The sequence below is a fragment of the Poecilia reticulata genome, linkage group LG22, assembly GCF_000633615.1.
Source record: "Poecilia reticulata strain Guanapo linkage group LG22, Guppy_female_1.0+MT, whole genome shotgun sequence".
In the NCBI taxonomy this organism is placed as follows: Eukaryota; Metazoa; Chordata; class Actinopteri; order Cyprinodontiformes; family Poeciliidae; genus Poecilia; species Poecilia reticulata.
Window position 1 is genome coordinate 8,700,631 of NC_024352.1, and position 16,842 is coordinate 8,717,472.

The 16,842-nt window shown below is 40.7% G+C and overlaps 1 protein-coding gene across 3 annotated transcripts; it reads left to right on the top strand.

Moving 5' to 3' along the window:
- The first annotated feature begins 699 nt into the window (after nucleotides 1-699).
- On the top strand, nucleotides 700-15,960 carry asxl2 (ASXL transcriptional regulator 2). Of its 3 annotated transcripts, XM_008399128.2 has the most exons (13): nucleotides 700-860; nucleotides 3,503-3,585; nucleotides 3,770-3,772; nucleotides 4,447-4,555; nucleotides 6,216-6,354; nucleotides 7,499-7,617; nucleotides 8,485-8,605; nucleotides 9,241-9,300; nucleotides 9,541-9,701; nucleotides 9,914-10,010; nucleotides 10,152-10,257; nucleotides 12,314-13,037; nucleotides 13,990-15,960. In XM_008399128.2, the coding sequence occupies exons 1-13, from the start codon at nucleotides 804-806 to the stop codon at nucleotides 15,742-15,744; spliced, it is 3,534 nt and encodes a 1,177-aa protein (XP_008397350.1). In that variant the 5' UTR covers nucleotides 700-803; the 3' UTR covers nucleotides 15,745-15,960. The 3 variants fall into 3 exon arrangements, with proteins under 3 accessions (XP_008397350.1, XP_008397351.1, XP_008397352.1); XM_008399129.2 differs by lacking the exon at nucleotides 3,770-3,772; XM_008399130.2 differs by lacking the exons at nucleotides 700-860; nucleotides 3,503-3,585; nucleotides 3,770-3,772; nucleotides 4,447-4,555; nucleotides 6,216-6,354 and adding an exon at nucleotides 6,525-6,885.
- Nucleotides 15,961-16,842: the final 882 nt, after the last annotated feature.

Below are 16,842 nucleotides of genomic sequence, written 5' to 3' on the forward strand. Positions count from 1 at the left end.
GACGCGTGAACTTTGACAGTAACAGTAGATTTTCTTGTTTTGTTCTTGTGCTATGTGCTGTTGTAACTAATGTTAGTTAGGTAGGAACATGCTTGCGTTGAGGTTATACTGTAGGCTTGCTCAATACACTCTGCCCTGTGCATCTCCTGGACAACTGGCAAACAAATGTTTGGTAAATTATTATCGCCCACCAAGCTAGATTTTTTTGTTTGTTTGTTTTGTTTCTTTCTTCTCTGATTCAAAATCAAAACTCCTAGTTAATAAGTTATTAATGCATTAATTTCAAATTTAAGTGAGTTCACCTCAATGATTGATTATTTATTTTTTTTATGAGATTTTGACACCTCTGGACTTCCATAAAGAAACGGACCAGGCAAAAATTAAAAGGCCAAAATTCAGATTCTGTTAAGAGAAGGTCATCATAGCTATTTATAAATGCCACCGGACCCTTCTTATGCCTCTTATGATGTCATCAACCCAAATACACACAAAGCAGAGTGTTGTGTTGTGTTCCTTGGTGCACATTTTATTTACTGTACTTTGTACCTCAATATCCAACTATGTTTTTATTGACTGTGCTTAATAGAAAATACACCACTAACTAGTATCTTTAAATACACGTGGGAAGCTTGAGGGTTTTAGAATGACAGCCACATACAGTATAAGTATGACGTTTCCAACGGTCACGTGACTCTTTACAGTAAGTCCAACATGGCAGATGGAGTAGGTCTTGCATGGTGACTAAAGCAACATTTCAACTGAAACGGACAATTTAAACTCCACTCCGCCACGGGACAGCCACCATGAGGGAGAGACAGAAGAAAAAGAAGGGCAGGACGTGGGCGGAAGCCGCTAAAACGGTATTCTTGGGTGTTTTATCTTCCGTTTGTTGTGGTTGTTTTCCTTGAACGCTCCCACTTGTACAACTGTGTTGATGAGTTCATGACCTGCTGGTGGAGACGAATGTTGCGCACACCGCGCGAGGCCTGTGTTGACGGTCCAAAGGCGGCTGCTGTCACAAGCAGGGGACCTTAGCCTCTGTCTTCCTTCTCTGAGGAGAAATGCAGCTTTGTTACCATGACCTGGGCACACCCAAGCATGCCTCTAAACCCACCGTTCGTGTTTCATGCAAACAGTGGGACTGACAAATCTTTATCAAGCTGATTCGGATAAAGTGCTCACGTCAAGGGTGCGTTAGCCAAGTTAGCATCGGCTAGGTCGTGCTAACTCCTCCAAGAAGTTTGATTAGTTTCAAGTAGACTAAAATCAAGATGTCAATTTTAATAAAGTATTATTTTGTGCTGTTACTTTTATATCTTCTTTATCGATGTCAAAGCAATTCTGGTGCATGTCAACTTGGCCAATGAGTGTTATTAGCTTTCGAGCTAGTTGGACTAGCTTAGCATGCTAATAAGTGTTTAAATATGAAAACTCTTAGAAATAATGTCACAAATATAATATTTTACCGAGTTGTATGGATATTTGGAGTTCACTGACATGTGCTACGTGTTCAATAAACTAGTTTAATTGTAAAGTACAGGTAACTGACAGCAAGTAAAGTGCGTATCTAATAACTTTTTAATGCGTAAAATGTAAAGTCGCTGCAGCGTAAAAGTACAAGAACCACACAGCTGTTGAATGTAAAAGGTTGCAGAGAAATAATGACAAAAATAAGGTCAGCTTCACACCGAGATAAACACATTGCCTAACAAAAGTATTCACTTTTCTCATTTAGTTCAGCAAGAACAAATGTGTCTTATGTTTTAGGATTATTTGTGAAAAATGACTAATGATTTTTCAATAGTTTGTTACAATTAAAAATCTAAGACATTTTGTCATGCTTTTATATTCTCCTCTGACACAACTACATTTTGCTGCACCTACAAGTCTCTACCATATTGTAGAGAATGAAAATTTAGCTACTTCTTTGGAGAATTGCAGACAGATTCCCATAATAAAAATAAACCGCTTCTGTATTTATTCCCTACCTCTGGGCTCCTGTGGTTAAACGCTTTCATAGAGAACAGGTCAAACTCAGATTGGATGCAGAGAGTCCCTGAACATCAATGTTAAAATTTTGCAACAAATTCCCAATTGAATTACTACATTTTGATTTGATCTAATCCATTCAGTTGTTGATGCATGTTGCCTCTTGGTGGGGAGGTGAACCTCCATTCACAGTCTTAAAATTTTATGTGGCCTGCAATATGTTTCTTTTGTTTATTGGCCTGCATTTATCACCGTTCTGCTTCCCACACTGTGATGCTGTATCATGTATCATGGTGGGGGAATTTATATTGTTTTATTTCAACAATGACAATGTGGAATTTACAACTCATCTACTAGCAGATTTCTTCCACTTTGGAATAAATTGCTTATTTCTGTTTGTCTAATAGATAAAGTCAAACTAAAATGCATTAAAGTTTGTCAGTTGTTGTGCGAAAACGAAAAGAAGTGGAAAAGTTGAAGAGATCTGAATGTGAATAGGGACTGTAGGTAGATATTGGCCTGCATGCTTTGAGGCAAAGCAACTACAAAACTAATTTCTCTGAAATGTTGTTTAGCTTTGTGTATAGGAAAAACATTCAAGCCCTTTAACACAAAATTGTGCAAGAAAATGACAAAGAACAATCACTTTAATGTCATTATGCATGAAAACATATACAATGAAGCTAAATAGTTTTTTTATTTAAAAAGTTACTAAATCAACAGAACCTTGCCGTGTCCGACAAACCGAGCAGCAGGGGGCGCTCTATATATAATTATAACTGGTCAGAAATACTATCTGAGCTCTCTTCTCCATTCAGTCTCCATGGTAACCAAACGTTGCACTGACCGACAGATGGTTGCAGCCTCCGCTACTTTCTTTGACTACATCAGCGCATGAAGTTTTCCTGAAGCCAGAGGAGCCGCAGCCGTTCTCAAATCTACATGTAATCAAGTTATGTAAAAAGATGAAAATGAGAGGAGGCTTAATGCTGAGTGGAAGAGGAAAATGATTCAGTGGAAAACTAAAACCTGCTAAAAGGAGGCGGAAAAAAAATCTATTTGACCGAGGTGGAAAACTGGCTGGTGGTTAAAACTCTCTGAACTTGAAAGTGAAAAATGTTTGACTCGTTTTTACTTGAAGAGCTCGGCATCAGTTTGAGTCCTCACCGATTTCTACTTTTATGTCTTGCCCAGCCATTATCATAGTTTTACAAACTTTTTGAGAGAAAACAAATTATTCTAAATCTACATCTATTAAGGGTGTCAATAATGATGGACGTAGCAGTACCATAAAATTCCCCTGCATTTAACGGTCACCCATTGAATAGACTGAATATTATGATGAATTATGGCAATAAATATTATAACTTGTTGTAACGCCATATCTCTGATTTAAAATTTACACAAGATTATTGACCCTGATCCAATAAACAAGGTTCTGATTAAGAACCCGTTCTTTATTAATCGTTTTATTTTGTTTTATTATTTTTATTTTTATTTTAAATCTTTTTAGGTTTTGGAGAAGTACCCTAATACTCCTATGAGCCATAAAGAGATCCTGCAGGTGATCCAAAGAGAGAGGCTGAAAGAAATAAGGTAAACCTACATTTTAGGAAACTTTTTTCTTTTTCTCGTAAAAGGCAATACTACCTGTCTCTCTCCCTTATTTCTTTATTTCATGTTTTTATTTCAACTTTTTTTATTCCTGTTCATATTCACAATTAGTTTAATCAATAACTGTTTAATTTCTTTTTGTTTCATTGTCACTCTTTTCATCCAGAAGGTAAGACAAGAGAAAGATGGCCTCCCCCACCCACCATCCCACCTTAACAACCTCACCGCATTTCCATATTTCGTTCAGATTTAAATCTTGCATGTTTTAACAATGACAATGTTGTAGATTCAATGGTTAAAATAACTCACTCATAGTTTTAGTCTTGACATCTTTTGCCCACACGCTACATGTACACATAACACAACTGCGCCACAGATTAGATATAGCTTCATGAGAGCCTTGAATTTATTTACCTTTTTTTTTTTTTTTTTTTTTCCAATAAATGCAATGGGGAATCTTATCACCTTTTTTTGTTTTCACTCTGTTTGACAGACTCGTTTATTGTTAAAGTTAACATCTATTTCTTTCAGGGTCTTACACAATTAATAAAAATTTTAGATTCAAATTATATTACATGTTATATATAATATATATATTTTTATTTCAGAAAAGTGTAATTGATAACGTAAGTTGCTTTTAATCTTTAGCTTTGAAACGCAGGGCGGATATCCTACCCTGACGTTACTCTGATTCAAACTTATGCATGACGACACTCGGGTGTTTGATCAGCCTCTACCCTTCTTCCATTGTTTTTTTTTTTTTTTGTGTGTTTTTTTTTATTAATATCCGCTTGAGGAATGGAAGTCGATAATTATAAATCATTGTTTTCTCTGATCCCTCAGCGGAACCTCGCCGCTGGCGTGCCTCAACGCCATGCTGCACACAAACTCTCGGGGTGACGAGGGCATCTTCTACAAAGTCCCGGGCAGGATGGGAGTCTACACGCTAAAGGTTAGTTAGTTAGACAACAAAACACTTTGCAGGACGGTGAAAATGTTTTTAGTTCGTTGTTGTAGAGTCGCTGAGTCTGTCGTCAGTTTGCTGTGCCGTGTTTGTTCAGGGTGTCAGGTCACGTAGGCCTCGTTTCAGTACAGACCTCGGTTTTGTGGTCACAGTTTTAGTATGGGAAAGTACAACAGGAAGAAGAAATAAATGCCAAACGATAGTTTTGTCTGAACTACATAAATAACCTCCACAAAAACGGAGAAACTAACCGCCGTTGTTCGCGACGAGGCTCTCAGGCAGCGCCATGACGGCTGCTTTGATAACTATACGGGGCGAAATGACAGATCCCTCTCGCAAAGGTGAACAGTAGATAAATGAGACAAAATTTTCATTGTTTTTAGTGAAAGTTAATGCAAAAAAACGTAGAAAGCGCTGCATTGATTTTGAAACGGAGCAAATAGAATAAATGTTTTATAAACATGAAGAGCCGATAGGAGCACAGAACCGAACATTCAGTTTTTATGCTCTTTAAATCTGGAACAAACTTACAGAAAACTGAAAAACAGCCGAAACACTGAGTTCCTTTTAAATCATGGCTTAAAGTGGAAAATTGGTCAACATATTTAGTGATGATTATTCTTGAAGAGTTTGATGTTGGCGTTTATTGCTAGTTTTATAATATGTTTTGATTATGTAAGGCATTTTGAACTGCCTTTTTACTGAACTGTGTTATACATATAAACTTGACTTGAGTAGACACCAACTGTAGCACTGCTAGCAGCTAAAGACTAGCCTGTTGCAGCACACTTTTCAAAGTGTTTCCAACTCCTCTGGCATAGTTTCAGAGCAGTTCAAGAGCAACTTGCCATCTTGCTTCAAAACAAGAGTCTGAAACATGGTGACTAATCCGAACCATTTACCTTTACAGCTGCATTTCATTTAGAATATTTTGAAATGTCGTACGAGTACATTTACGATTATGTAGGTTTTCCGCAAATGATTTAGAGTTGCAGACCACAGAAACATCTGTGAGTACAGAACCGTGACTGGGCGGCATTTCATCCCACTGTGTAAGAAAACAAACTCATGAGGTGCTGATCTCAAATACAAATGAAAAGTGTAGAGCAGTGCTGTTCAAACTACTAAATTAACTGAACTAAACTTTAAAAATCAGTTCCTTTTAGTATTTTTATTTTTTTTAACAACAAGGTTAGACAGCATGCTAGTTTTGAAAAATGCACAGCAGTATTTTACTTTTACAGAATCACAAGATTTGATTTTAGTTGAGGACAAACTAGCAAAATAACTGAAACCGCCAGTAAAGTGTGCTGAGTTTCAGGTGTATTTTTGGTGCAAGAAACCCCCCAAAACGACCAAATACAACAGATTTGCAACGATTTATAAGATAAGTTTCATCCAAAATCAAGAAAATCAGAGCAGATTGATCAATTGACACATATTAATGAATAGCCATGTTACTCGTAAAAATCTGGCCCTGCAAATCCATTTTTGATGAATGTAAAAGTCAGACCTTTAGATTGAAGATGCAATCAAATAGGGACTAGCTAACAGGAATTAGCTAGTCATTTACATGGAGGGTTAAACCCTTAAATCCCCTCAAAGTGTTTTCTTTTTGCTAGCAGTTTTTCTCTTCTCTGTTTTTCAGAAGGACATCTCGGAGGGCATGAAGAAGCTGTCGGAGGAAGGCTCTGACGAGAGCAGCGACAATCTGTCGGACTCCCGAAGCTCGGAGAACAGCAGCACCGTTCCTCCAGAGGGCAGGAGAGGACGGTGGATGCGGAGAGGTACCGTCCCTTTATATTCACGTAAAAGTTTGAGAGTTTTAATCAGAGTTTTACGGGCGCAGTATCTGTTTTTGTGCTCCAGCAAATCAATTTTGTGACGGTTTTCTTTTAATTACGGCAGAATTTAGAAGCTTAATATAAAAAAAAGTTTCTTTTTACGACATCAATGAGCACCTTTCGTCTTTTAATCTCAACTCTTTGCTCATAAAAGAATAGCTTTGTTTTTTGTTTTTCTTTTTATAACTTTTTTTTATTGGCGTGAATGAGCGAAGCGTCAGGATAAGTGATATCCTGGTCCCGGTCGTCACACGGCTCTTTATTTACTTATTTCAGCTGATTGGGCACATAGATCTCTTATGTCAGCGAGCGTCAACGCCTCTTCTCAGCTGTTGTCAAGCATTGTTGCTCGAACACAGGAAGCCAGCTCATTTGCCTGTATTCAAGCTTAAGGAAAGCGGTTCTTCCAGAAAGTTAGATTAAACCAGTCGTATGTTTCTGGGACACCCTGAGCGCCCAACATGACGGCGAAAGGTTGGTTTCTTTTTTTGACTCTTGTTGCCCATAAAGTGTTCCCCCGTCATCAGCAAGCTGTAGAATCACATCCGTTTTCTACAGTTCTACCTTGTTGGGCGGCGGGGCGAGTTGTGTTTGATTTATTGCTGTTTTTTTATGTGATTCAGTGCAAGTTTGGAAAATGCTTTTTTCTTTTCTTTTCTTTTCTTTTTTTAAGTTGTATTTATTTTCTCTACTTGAACGTTTTAAGCGACTGTTGAGACAGGAAGCTGAATTTTCTCAGCCTGACCCATGACCACTTCCTCATTACGCATAAGTTTGAAGCTGCCATAGAAAGACGCTGCATTTTTACAGCAGAGTGAGAGAAATTATTATTATTTTTTTTGTTATTGAGCTACTATAAAAGTCAAATGCAGGGAGATCAGCGATCCGTATGAGAAAACGTAAAGCTCTTGCCGCGACGTTCAGCCCGTTTTTCATGAAGATATCTTAGATGGGTAATGTAACTCCCCCTCCTTTGTGCAAAAGGTTGGTTTCGGTTTCATCAAAACAATTGCCTAGCTTGATTGTGGCATTCTCGCCTCAGGAAACGTAGATTTGTAACAGTTTTTTTTTTTTTTCTATTTTCCAGTCCCCTCCAAGCTGCAGTCACAGCCGTCGTCTCCACAGCCACAGTGCTCATCGCCTCCCGTCTCCTCCAGTAAACTCATCTCTCCCTCACAGAAACACAGCAAGAAAGCACTCAAACAAGTATGTTTCTTTTTTTTTTACCCTTTAAGCCTATTTAGCTTAAATAGGCAGTTAGCTTGTTTCTCAGTAGTGTTTACATCTTTGTTTTACTAGTTAGCGGTGTAACATGAGATCCTGCCACGCCCTCTTATTTACAGAGTTTGATGTAAAGATCTTCCACTCTACTCCACAAAACACAAACGATTCCCGGTTTAATGCATCTATGGAGTCGTTCTGGTGTTATTTGAATAAATAAAGTTTTGATGACGCACGTTTGTTTTACTGCGCCTCCTTGATTCTTTTGGTTTGGTTCAAGGTCTTGTGAGAATGTTTCATACCACTTGAGCTTTTTCACATTTTGTCTTTTTTTTTTCTTTCTTTTAGAGTATCGGTTTTTCTTCCTTCAGCTGTATCTGAAGGAAGAAAAACCTCTTCCTTCAGATACAGCTGAGGGGTTTCCCCCCCCCCCCCCCCCCCCCCCCATCATCTCTCATCTGCATTTCTAAAACTCTTTCCACTGAGTCTCAACCGTATTATAGTCTGGGCTTTCCAGACATTTCACTGTATCTCTGTTTTCCTGATGGAAACTCTGACTCGATCTCAAGTCTTTTGCAGCCTCAGCAGGTTTTCTTCTAGGACTCCACTGCATTTAACTCCATCCATAATCTTATCGACTGACTTGTTTCGTTCTCCCTTAACATTTCCTCAGCTGGATGCTGCCACACCACGTTTCCAGATGGTTAGGGTTACCCTAAAGTCATACGCAGTTTTGGTTTCCACCTCACATAGTGTTTTGCGTGTTGGTCAGAAAAAAAAGCAAAAAACAAAACACTTCTTGTTTTGCCTTACACGGTTTGATGTTTGTTCCTTCTTCTGCCGTTTTTCTAGGCGCTGAAGCAGCAACAGCAGAGAAATCAGCGCAGACAGGGTGGCATGCCAGCCATCTCCAGCTCCAGGCTGCTACTGAAGACCATCAAAGACATGGCAGAAAACATTACAACAAAGACTGGTAGGTTGCAACGCTTGTATTGCTACAAGCAGCTCAAATTCATGCAGTACTATGTATTTAGATGCTTTTTTATTTTCATTATGCACCTTTGTGATTTTATTCATATTTTCATATTTTTCAGCTTTTTCCCCCTATTTGAACAGAATCGCTCAATAGTTTAGAGAGCAACAACTTTTTAAAGATGTATTTCTGTACATTTGATACTGCTCATAAATCCACCACTGCTATGTAATTTATGCAAATGCTATTCACGTCATATCAATAATCTGGTAATGGTATTAGTTAATTTCTTGCTATATTACGCAGATGCTATGTCTGCTTTAATGAAGATTTACTCACCTCAACATGAAGAACGCTTGAAAAATGGCATCGACAGCAGGGCGGTCCAACATGTTTTGTGATTAATTTAGCCAGAACTAAAGCATTAAAGGTTTAGCTGTGGGTTGGAAAAAGGCCAGAGTCTGGTGATCATTTGATACGGAGGACTAACGCGTCATACAAAAGGAGAGCAGATGTGTCACATCAAGTGATTCGTTCCTTCATGTAAAACTCGACTCACGTGGTAAAGAATAAGAAAGTTTGTGATTGCAGCTGCTCTTCAAATTTCCAAAGGTTTTCTTCTCTTGTCCAAGCAGATTTATGCCACCCTGTCGTACCCAGAAAAGTTCCTCAGAGGTCCGATCGTCTCAGTGCAGGTAGGTCAATCAGCAGGTGTAACTTTTTTATTTATTTATTTATTATAATTTTCCCTTGCGTTGCTTTTCTGATGTAAAGCACTTTGAACTGCCTTGTCGCTGAAATGTGCAACACAAATAAACGTCACTTGATTTATAGGCAACAAACAATTCTTTAGTGAACAAATTACCAAGCGTGTCGATTGTTGAGCCAAAATCTGTTCTGCTAAATTCTTTCTGTCTCTTTCTATCTCTCCCAAGGGCAAATAAAACGCACAAAGTGTAAAATAGACGTGGAAACGCCAGACTCCATTTTGGTTAACACCAACCTGAGAGCTCTCATCAACAAGCACACCTTCTCTGTCCTGCCTCCCGACTGCCAGCAGAAGCTGGTCAAACTTCTGCCTGAGGTCGACCAACAGGTGACTCTTTGGTGTTGAATGTTGATTAACGCACAAAAAGTGTCATATTGCAGCAAATCCGTTTGTTTTGAAAAAAATTCAGCGGTGTTGCATAAAGCAGAGATTTTGTCCAAAGCTCTGAATGTAGTGTACTAACTCTCGAATCTGCAGTCAACGTTCCAGTGCGGTGATTATTGAAAGATTAGTCATCGCATTGTGCCTCTTCTCTTCAGGCTTGCTTGGACGGCCTTCTGAAGGTTACGAGCTCGGCTTTAAACAATGAATTCTTTGCATCAGCAGCGCAGTCTTGGAAAGAGAGGCTGGCTGAAGGTTAGTCGCTTGGCTCCCAGTTGATAATGACATTCGTTTCTCATATAAAGAGAGAGAAAAAAAAAAAAAAGGATATCTCCAAGGCAAACTTGTGTTGCTTTCTCTTTTTCTAAATCGAAATAAAACTTTCTCCTCTCGCAGGGGAATTCACGCCCGAGCTGCAAGTCCGAATGCGTCAGGAAATCGAGAAGGAGAAGAAAGTTGAGCACTGGAAGGAGGCTTTCTTCGAAAATTACTACGGGGAAAAGTAGGTAGAGTTGTTCATAATTGTGCAGTTGTCAAATCTGAAGGAGATTTTCATTGTTTGGAAGATGTCTTCATTGGTGGGTTGATTGTGATCTTATTTTTCGCCCCATACCAACTCAAGACATTTAAGAAAAAGTGAGAGCCGATTCTAAATCCTCATCCGATATCGGACTACTTAAAGCTCAGGTTTGCACATAATTTACACTAAAGTTATTCAAATGAATGCCATGTGTATAAGTGACACCTCAATAGCTCTACAGAAGTTTAAAATGCTGTAAATCAACTATCCTTACCTCACTATTCAACATTTCAACAGTTTCATTCTTGCTGCACACTGCTCATCAGCTGTTTGAAAAAGCACACTGCTTATAAACAAGGATCTATTTGGCTATTTCCAGCTTCTTCTTTTAAGAGAAAAACTAGGGATGACATTAAGGTGACAGAAGCATAAATAAGCTCCTCTTCTATAGTTTTTTCAAACTCGAATGCCAGCGTTGTGTTAAACAGGGTGTCAACATTCGCACATCCTGTTTATCTAAAATTAAAGCCTTAAAATGTCCTACGTTCATTTAAAAAATTTAAAAAAAGTTTGCCTTAAATGCGTTAATCACAGGACTTAAATGTTGTTGTGGCAGGACCATTTAATCTAGTATATTCTTTGTAGTTTTCCTTTTATTTTTCTCTTGGGACTTTTCTGCTAACTGGCTGCTAGCACACTAGCTAGCGAGCTAACTTGAGTAAGTGCAATTTGATCACCAGTTGGCTGAAAAAATGTTCATTATCGCCATACAATTTATTTATTAGAATTGTTTTTGTCCATTTCTGTCATGATACAGGTTTTAATTTCTATTCATATTGGTCTTAAAAAGTCTTAAATTTGAGGCGGCTAAATCTGCAGAAACCCTGATTATTCTAAATGAGTTGTTTTATCAGAGCAGCAGTGGAAGCAAGTGTCACTTTTCACTTATTAATAAATGCAACAACATCACAGAAAGTAGGTTTTGACCCGTTTAGATCAAACTTTCACAAACTACTCCATAGTGGATCACTTTATTTTTCACGTCATCGCAGCGATCATGTTCACCTCCTGCTGCCTGGATGATAAAAGGGGCGAGGCATCTTGTGCCAAGCTTTCAGATTCCTCATCCAAATGCTTTGACTTTTAGCAAAGTTGCTGTGTTCCTTCTTCTGAAGATAAATGGAAATAAAACATTCAGGTTCGTAGAAAATTGTGTCCAAACTTACAATGCAGTAGTATTGACAGGTGTCCATCGGATAATTATTGATTCCCTCCACAAAGGTCATCGCTACAGAAGCTGGCTGTTCCGATTGATGAATACAGCACTGTAAGTGCAATATAGATGAAAAGTTGAGTGGAAGGATAAAATGTAATAGGAAATGATGCACAAGCAACAGCTCCAAGAGGATTGCAAAGCTGAATCTTAGACAGCAACAGCCCACCTGGCCCAGATAATGCACATCTGGGCCAAGAGGTAAAAGAACTGGGCTTTTGCGCTCCAAAGTTGTTGTTTTTTCTTCAAAGGAAAATCAGTTGTGGATTTCATTTAGAAATCAAGGTCAGAGTCTGGAGGGAGAAGGGGAAAGCTGCTCATAATTCAGTTTGAAGTTTCCACAGTGAGAAGGTCCATTTATCAACTTAATGCAATAAAACCTTGATGCAAAATTTAGTGGTGAAAGTACTTTTCTTATAAAGCATTCACAATTTCTGAGAAACTGAGTTTTGTGTTTTTATTAGCTATAAGCCATCCAATTTCACTGAAATAAGCACTTGAAATGCATTACTCTGTAATTAACCGGTTTTCTTTTTGCCGGTGAAATAAATAAACTTTTCAGTGGGTTTCCAAGTACTGACACCAAGTGTAGAATTACGGTGAAGCCTCAAACCCTAAGCAGATGTTCTCAACCTTGAATGTGCCAAAAACGTTTTTTTTGTTGTTGTTGTTGTTGTTTGCATTCATAAAGACGTCACAAATCAAAAATATTTGTGATTTAATATTTGAGATAAAAACGTCTTTCAATTTTCCTCCTTTGTGCAGTTCAGGCCTCAGCTACGAGGAGTCCAAAGAGCTGATAAAGCCCGATGGCAATAAGGAGCCTGTCAGGCGCCGCTCTCCTGTCTGCCAGACAAATCCAGCCGCTCAGCCTCCGGAGGACAAGAAGAGCGCCAAGGACTGCGTTCAGACCGAAGCTACCACGAGAGACAAGAAACCAGCGGAGAAATCCCCGGACCCTCCGAAGGAACCACCCCGACACAAAGAGTCCGTCCCCGCCACGGAGCCCATGAAGACGCGTCGGTCGCAGCACGTGGAGGATCGAAAGCTCAGCGCAGCCGCTCAGACCGGGCCGGCAACGACGGCGGCTGCAAAAACGCTTGAATCGGAGAAACCGGCCGAGCAGAGCCCAACTGAAACACTTCACGAAAAGCAACAGAAGGGGGAGAAAGAAGAAGAAGAAAAGAAGAAACTCCCCGAGTCGCCCGTGAAGAAGAGCCCCCCGCTAAAGCCCAGCGCGGATGTAAAAGATGACCAGCCGGTGACCGCGGCGAGACCTGCTGCGGGCGACGAAGAGGTCGCTTCAGAGCCCGGCGCCGCCTCGGACGCCCACAAGAGGAAAACCCTCAGCGAGACGGAGGGGGAGGTGACTCCAGAGAAAAGGCCCCGTTTGTCTTCCGTTTCCTCCGTGTCGTCGGTCTCCTCTGCGTCGTCCATATCCAGCCCCGCCACGCCGTCTCCGACAAGTCAGAGGGTCCCGCCGCTCAAGGTGAGAAATGCGCACGCTCTCCATTTAGCGAAGGTTTTCCTCATTTGTCTTCTTTAAAGAGGATGGTAACTATAAACTCACTTTTTAACATTTTAATCATGTCATAACCACAGATTTTATGTTATGAATGAACACGTTGTAGCTCAAAATTTATAACAAGTAAGAAAAATCTGTAATGAATAAAATCTGTGCAGCATGCAATTGTATTCAGTACTGACACCCTGAAATAAAATCCTGTGTAGTCCTGTTAATCTGTGTTTAATTCAGTCTGAATCAAGCCGCCATTTTTAGGATCTCAGAAGTTTGTTGGAGAATTTCAGTGAACAAACAACCTTCTGAAAACTAAATAACTTACCAGATTTCAAGTGAGGATTCATAATTAATTTGAAGATGGATGGAGATAACTACCTGGCAGTCATGAATGAGAACCTGTAAGACGTTGTTAAAGACTTTAGAATGGGTCTAAGGTTCATGTTACTGCGGGACAACAAGCCTAAATGTAAACCAAACATTGCCACAAACACAAGTGAATAAAAAAAACTTGTCATGACCTTAACCCTTGTGTGTGCGAGGACTGAGGCAAACGTAGAGGTCTATGGAAAATGATGCAGGTTTTATGTGTGTGGGGCCGGTTGGACCCCATTTCGACATACAAGGGTTAACTTAGTTGAAGATCTATGGAAAGACTTTAAAATTTGTCCTCAGATTCTCTCCTTTCAATCTGACTGAACTTGAGCTGTAGAGGAATTTAATTATTTTATTGCCTCTTTGCAATTTGTGATTCGTTGCATAAAATCCTAATAAAATACATTAATTTGTGTAGCTGTAACTCAACAGTGCAAGAATAAATTTTCAAAGCACTTTAGTTTGGATTTCTTCAAGGTTTCGGAAACTCACTCGACTTTATTCCCAGTGGAACTCCAAAAATTGTCAAACATTTCTCTCTTTTCAGATCCCAGTGTCACGAATTCTTCCTGTCCCTCTGTCACCAAGCCAAGTCTCACCAAAGACTCCTCTCCAGGGCCCGCTCAGCAGCCCGGGCCACACCGGAGCTCGCACGCTGGCTTACATCAAAGCCAAAGCTCAGCTCGCCCGAGCGCAGCGCGTAGCAGCCGCTGCCGTGTCGTCCGCGTCGAAGGGAGCAGTGCCGGGCCCGGGGCCGGGTGGAGGTAGCGGTGGCGATCACAGGCAGCTGTCACCCAGCCCCAGCCTCAGCCCAACTTCCCCACAGGCCTGCACCAGATTACCAGCCACCAGCAGCAGCAACCAATCCAGTGGGCTTTCTCCTCCGCTCAGCTCGAGACCAGCTGACGACAGGCAAAGCAATCATTTCACCAGCACAGTCCAATGCTCCAATGCTTCAGCAGAACATTCATCAGTGCAGACTGGAAAGGATAAGGAAGCCCCAACAAGTGCTGCATCACTAACCAGAACCAGTTCTTGCATTCCAGCAAACAACCCCCTGGTGACGCAGTTGCTGCAGGGAAAAGAGGTTCCACTGGACCAGATCCTCCCAAAACCCCTATCCAACACGGACATTCGGGTGTCGGCCCTAGCGTCTGGAAGTAAGGGGAAAGCGACACATTTCGTTGATCATAAAGGAGACAGGCACGTGTCTCTGCAAGCCAACACCGCCGTACGAGCCGCAGAATGCACAAAACATCACCGGGAACTTCCCGATAAGGAAACCCAGGAGCAGATCCTGCAGACGCTGATGCAGAGAAATGCTCAGCAACAGAGCCAGCCGCCTGGAGGCGCAGGGCCGCTGCCCGCACACCACAGGGTTCCGCAAATGCTGCACGCACAGGAGTGTCGGGAGCAGTCCAGAGTGTTGGTTGGCTTTCTGGGCCGGAGGAAGATCCCCAAGCCGGCCATGACAGGACATTACCTGCTCAACGTGTCCACGTACGGTAGGGGATCAGAGAGCAGGAGACTGCAGCTTTCAGTCTGCCCCAACAAGTCTGCTTTGAAGAGGGAAAGCACAGACGGAAAGGAGACAGCTAAGACGGAAGAACCAGCGAAGAAAGATCTCGCGTCCGTCACTAGAGTGAAAACCGAGCAGCAGGGATGTGCTGTTACCAGGGCCGACGACCCGGAAAGTTTTCAGCACTGCTCTGGCGTAAAGACCGAGCCTGGATCCGAGAGCAGTGGAGCCGGCGGTGCCGACAATGGCGTCGCCAGTGCTAAAGCCAAAGACAGCAGTCCGTTTTCTCCGGCGCACCGAAGTCACCTCGAACTCCGCAATAACAATCAAGGAAACTCTGAGCCATATCTTTCCCTCATGGACCCCAGTCACCAGCAGCTGACTGCCTTTCAAAGGACGCTCGACAATCAGGAGTCGGCAGTAGCCTCCAGCTACGGCGGCACCATCAGCATGTCTGTACCTCACACTCTGAACCACAGCGCCGCGGGCACCGCCTCTTCCGCGCCCTCATCGGAGGTCGACGGCGGGGGCATCTGTGGGAGCGTCATGTCGTTCTCAGTGACTGTCACCACGATACCAGCCGGTCACGCGCTAGACCACGGCAATCAGGGCGAACCCTCGCGCGAGCAGTCCTTCATCGAGGGCGCCAACATGGAGGACGTTCAGTCGAAATGCTACTGCCGACTGAAAGCGATGATCATGTGCAAAGGCTGTGGAGCATTCTGCCACGATGACTGTATTGGCCCTTCGAAGCTGTGTGTGTCATGTTTAGTGGTACAGTGAAATGGAGTTAATAATAACTAAACCATGTAAGGGTTTCGTTAGGCATGGGCCGGTATGTGCAGCACAATATCAGGGTCACTTAGACAACAAATTGAGAATTTTTTTTTTTATCTCTGTCCATTTTAAGAAAGTCAAGCATAATGTTTAAATACAAAATAATTTTTAAAATGTCCAGAAGTAGTTAATACTTTGGTTTTTTTAATTAAAAATGCTGAAATGCCATGGAATAGGTCATAATTTTAAAATAAAAATGTAAAAAAAATACATTTTCAAGAACAAGTTATAACAACAAAAAAAGATAAATGTCAAGAAAGTCAAAATATTTTTTCTATGGATGAAATGAAAAAAAAATAGATTTATTTATTTACAAATAACACGTTTTCAAGAAAAAAAAACTGAAAAACTAATAATTTTAAGATCAAATTTAATTCAACAATGCATTGTCACAAAGATGAATTATAATTGCAGTTTCAGCATTTTGCCATTTTTTTTAAGTCTCATCTCTACTGTACATTTAACATTTTGAGAAATTAGAAAAGGAAAACTCCAGATCCTGTTTTTCTGTCATATGACCCTCATAGACCAATTGTAGTTTTCAGTATCAAATTTTTATTGTACCACAAGGGCTGCAACTATTTTTAAGACGATGATCTCACTGCTTTTATTAAAAATCAAAACAAAATAAATCTGCTGCTGGTTAAAACAATATATTGACTTTAATACATTGTAAATAAGATGCATAGACATAACAACTCACCTAAACTTTAGCTCATTATGAATCTTGGGTTAAAATTTAAGTTATATTTAGCCCTATATAGATTTACAAATTTATTAACTTTGTCAACTTAAATTGGTGTTTAAGCTCCTGCATCTTACCTGGGTCATACGACCTCAACCCTCCTTTAAGGGGAACACACATTGGTGCTGGCCGTAGCTCTAGCCGTTCCGCTAAAGCGCACACACACACCACGGATCACTGAACTTTAGCCTTGGGTGTTGTTTTTTTTTGTTTGTTTTTTTTTCCCCTCAATAACCTCAACATTTTTAAATCAAACTGTGGAGTGGTCAATGGCGCCCAGATGCTGCTATTATGGATAT

What these genes read in the sequence shown, in the direction of transcription:
- asxl2 (XM_008399128.2), top strand. Translation starts at nt 804, where the DNA reads ATGAGGGAGAGACAGAAGAAAAAGAAGGGCAGGACGTGGGCGGAAGCC. An exon ending in TGGGAGTCTACACGCTAAAG is followed by an intron (nt 4,556 to 6,215) that starts GTTAGTTAGTTA and finishes TCTGTTTTTCAG; the next exon opens with AAGGACATCTCGGAGGGCAT. An exon ending in TGCCTGAGGTCGACCAACAG is followed by an intron (nt 9,702 to 9,913) that starts GTGACTCTTTGG and finishes TCTTCTCTTCAG; the next exon opens with GCTTGCTTGGACGGCCTTCT.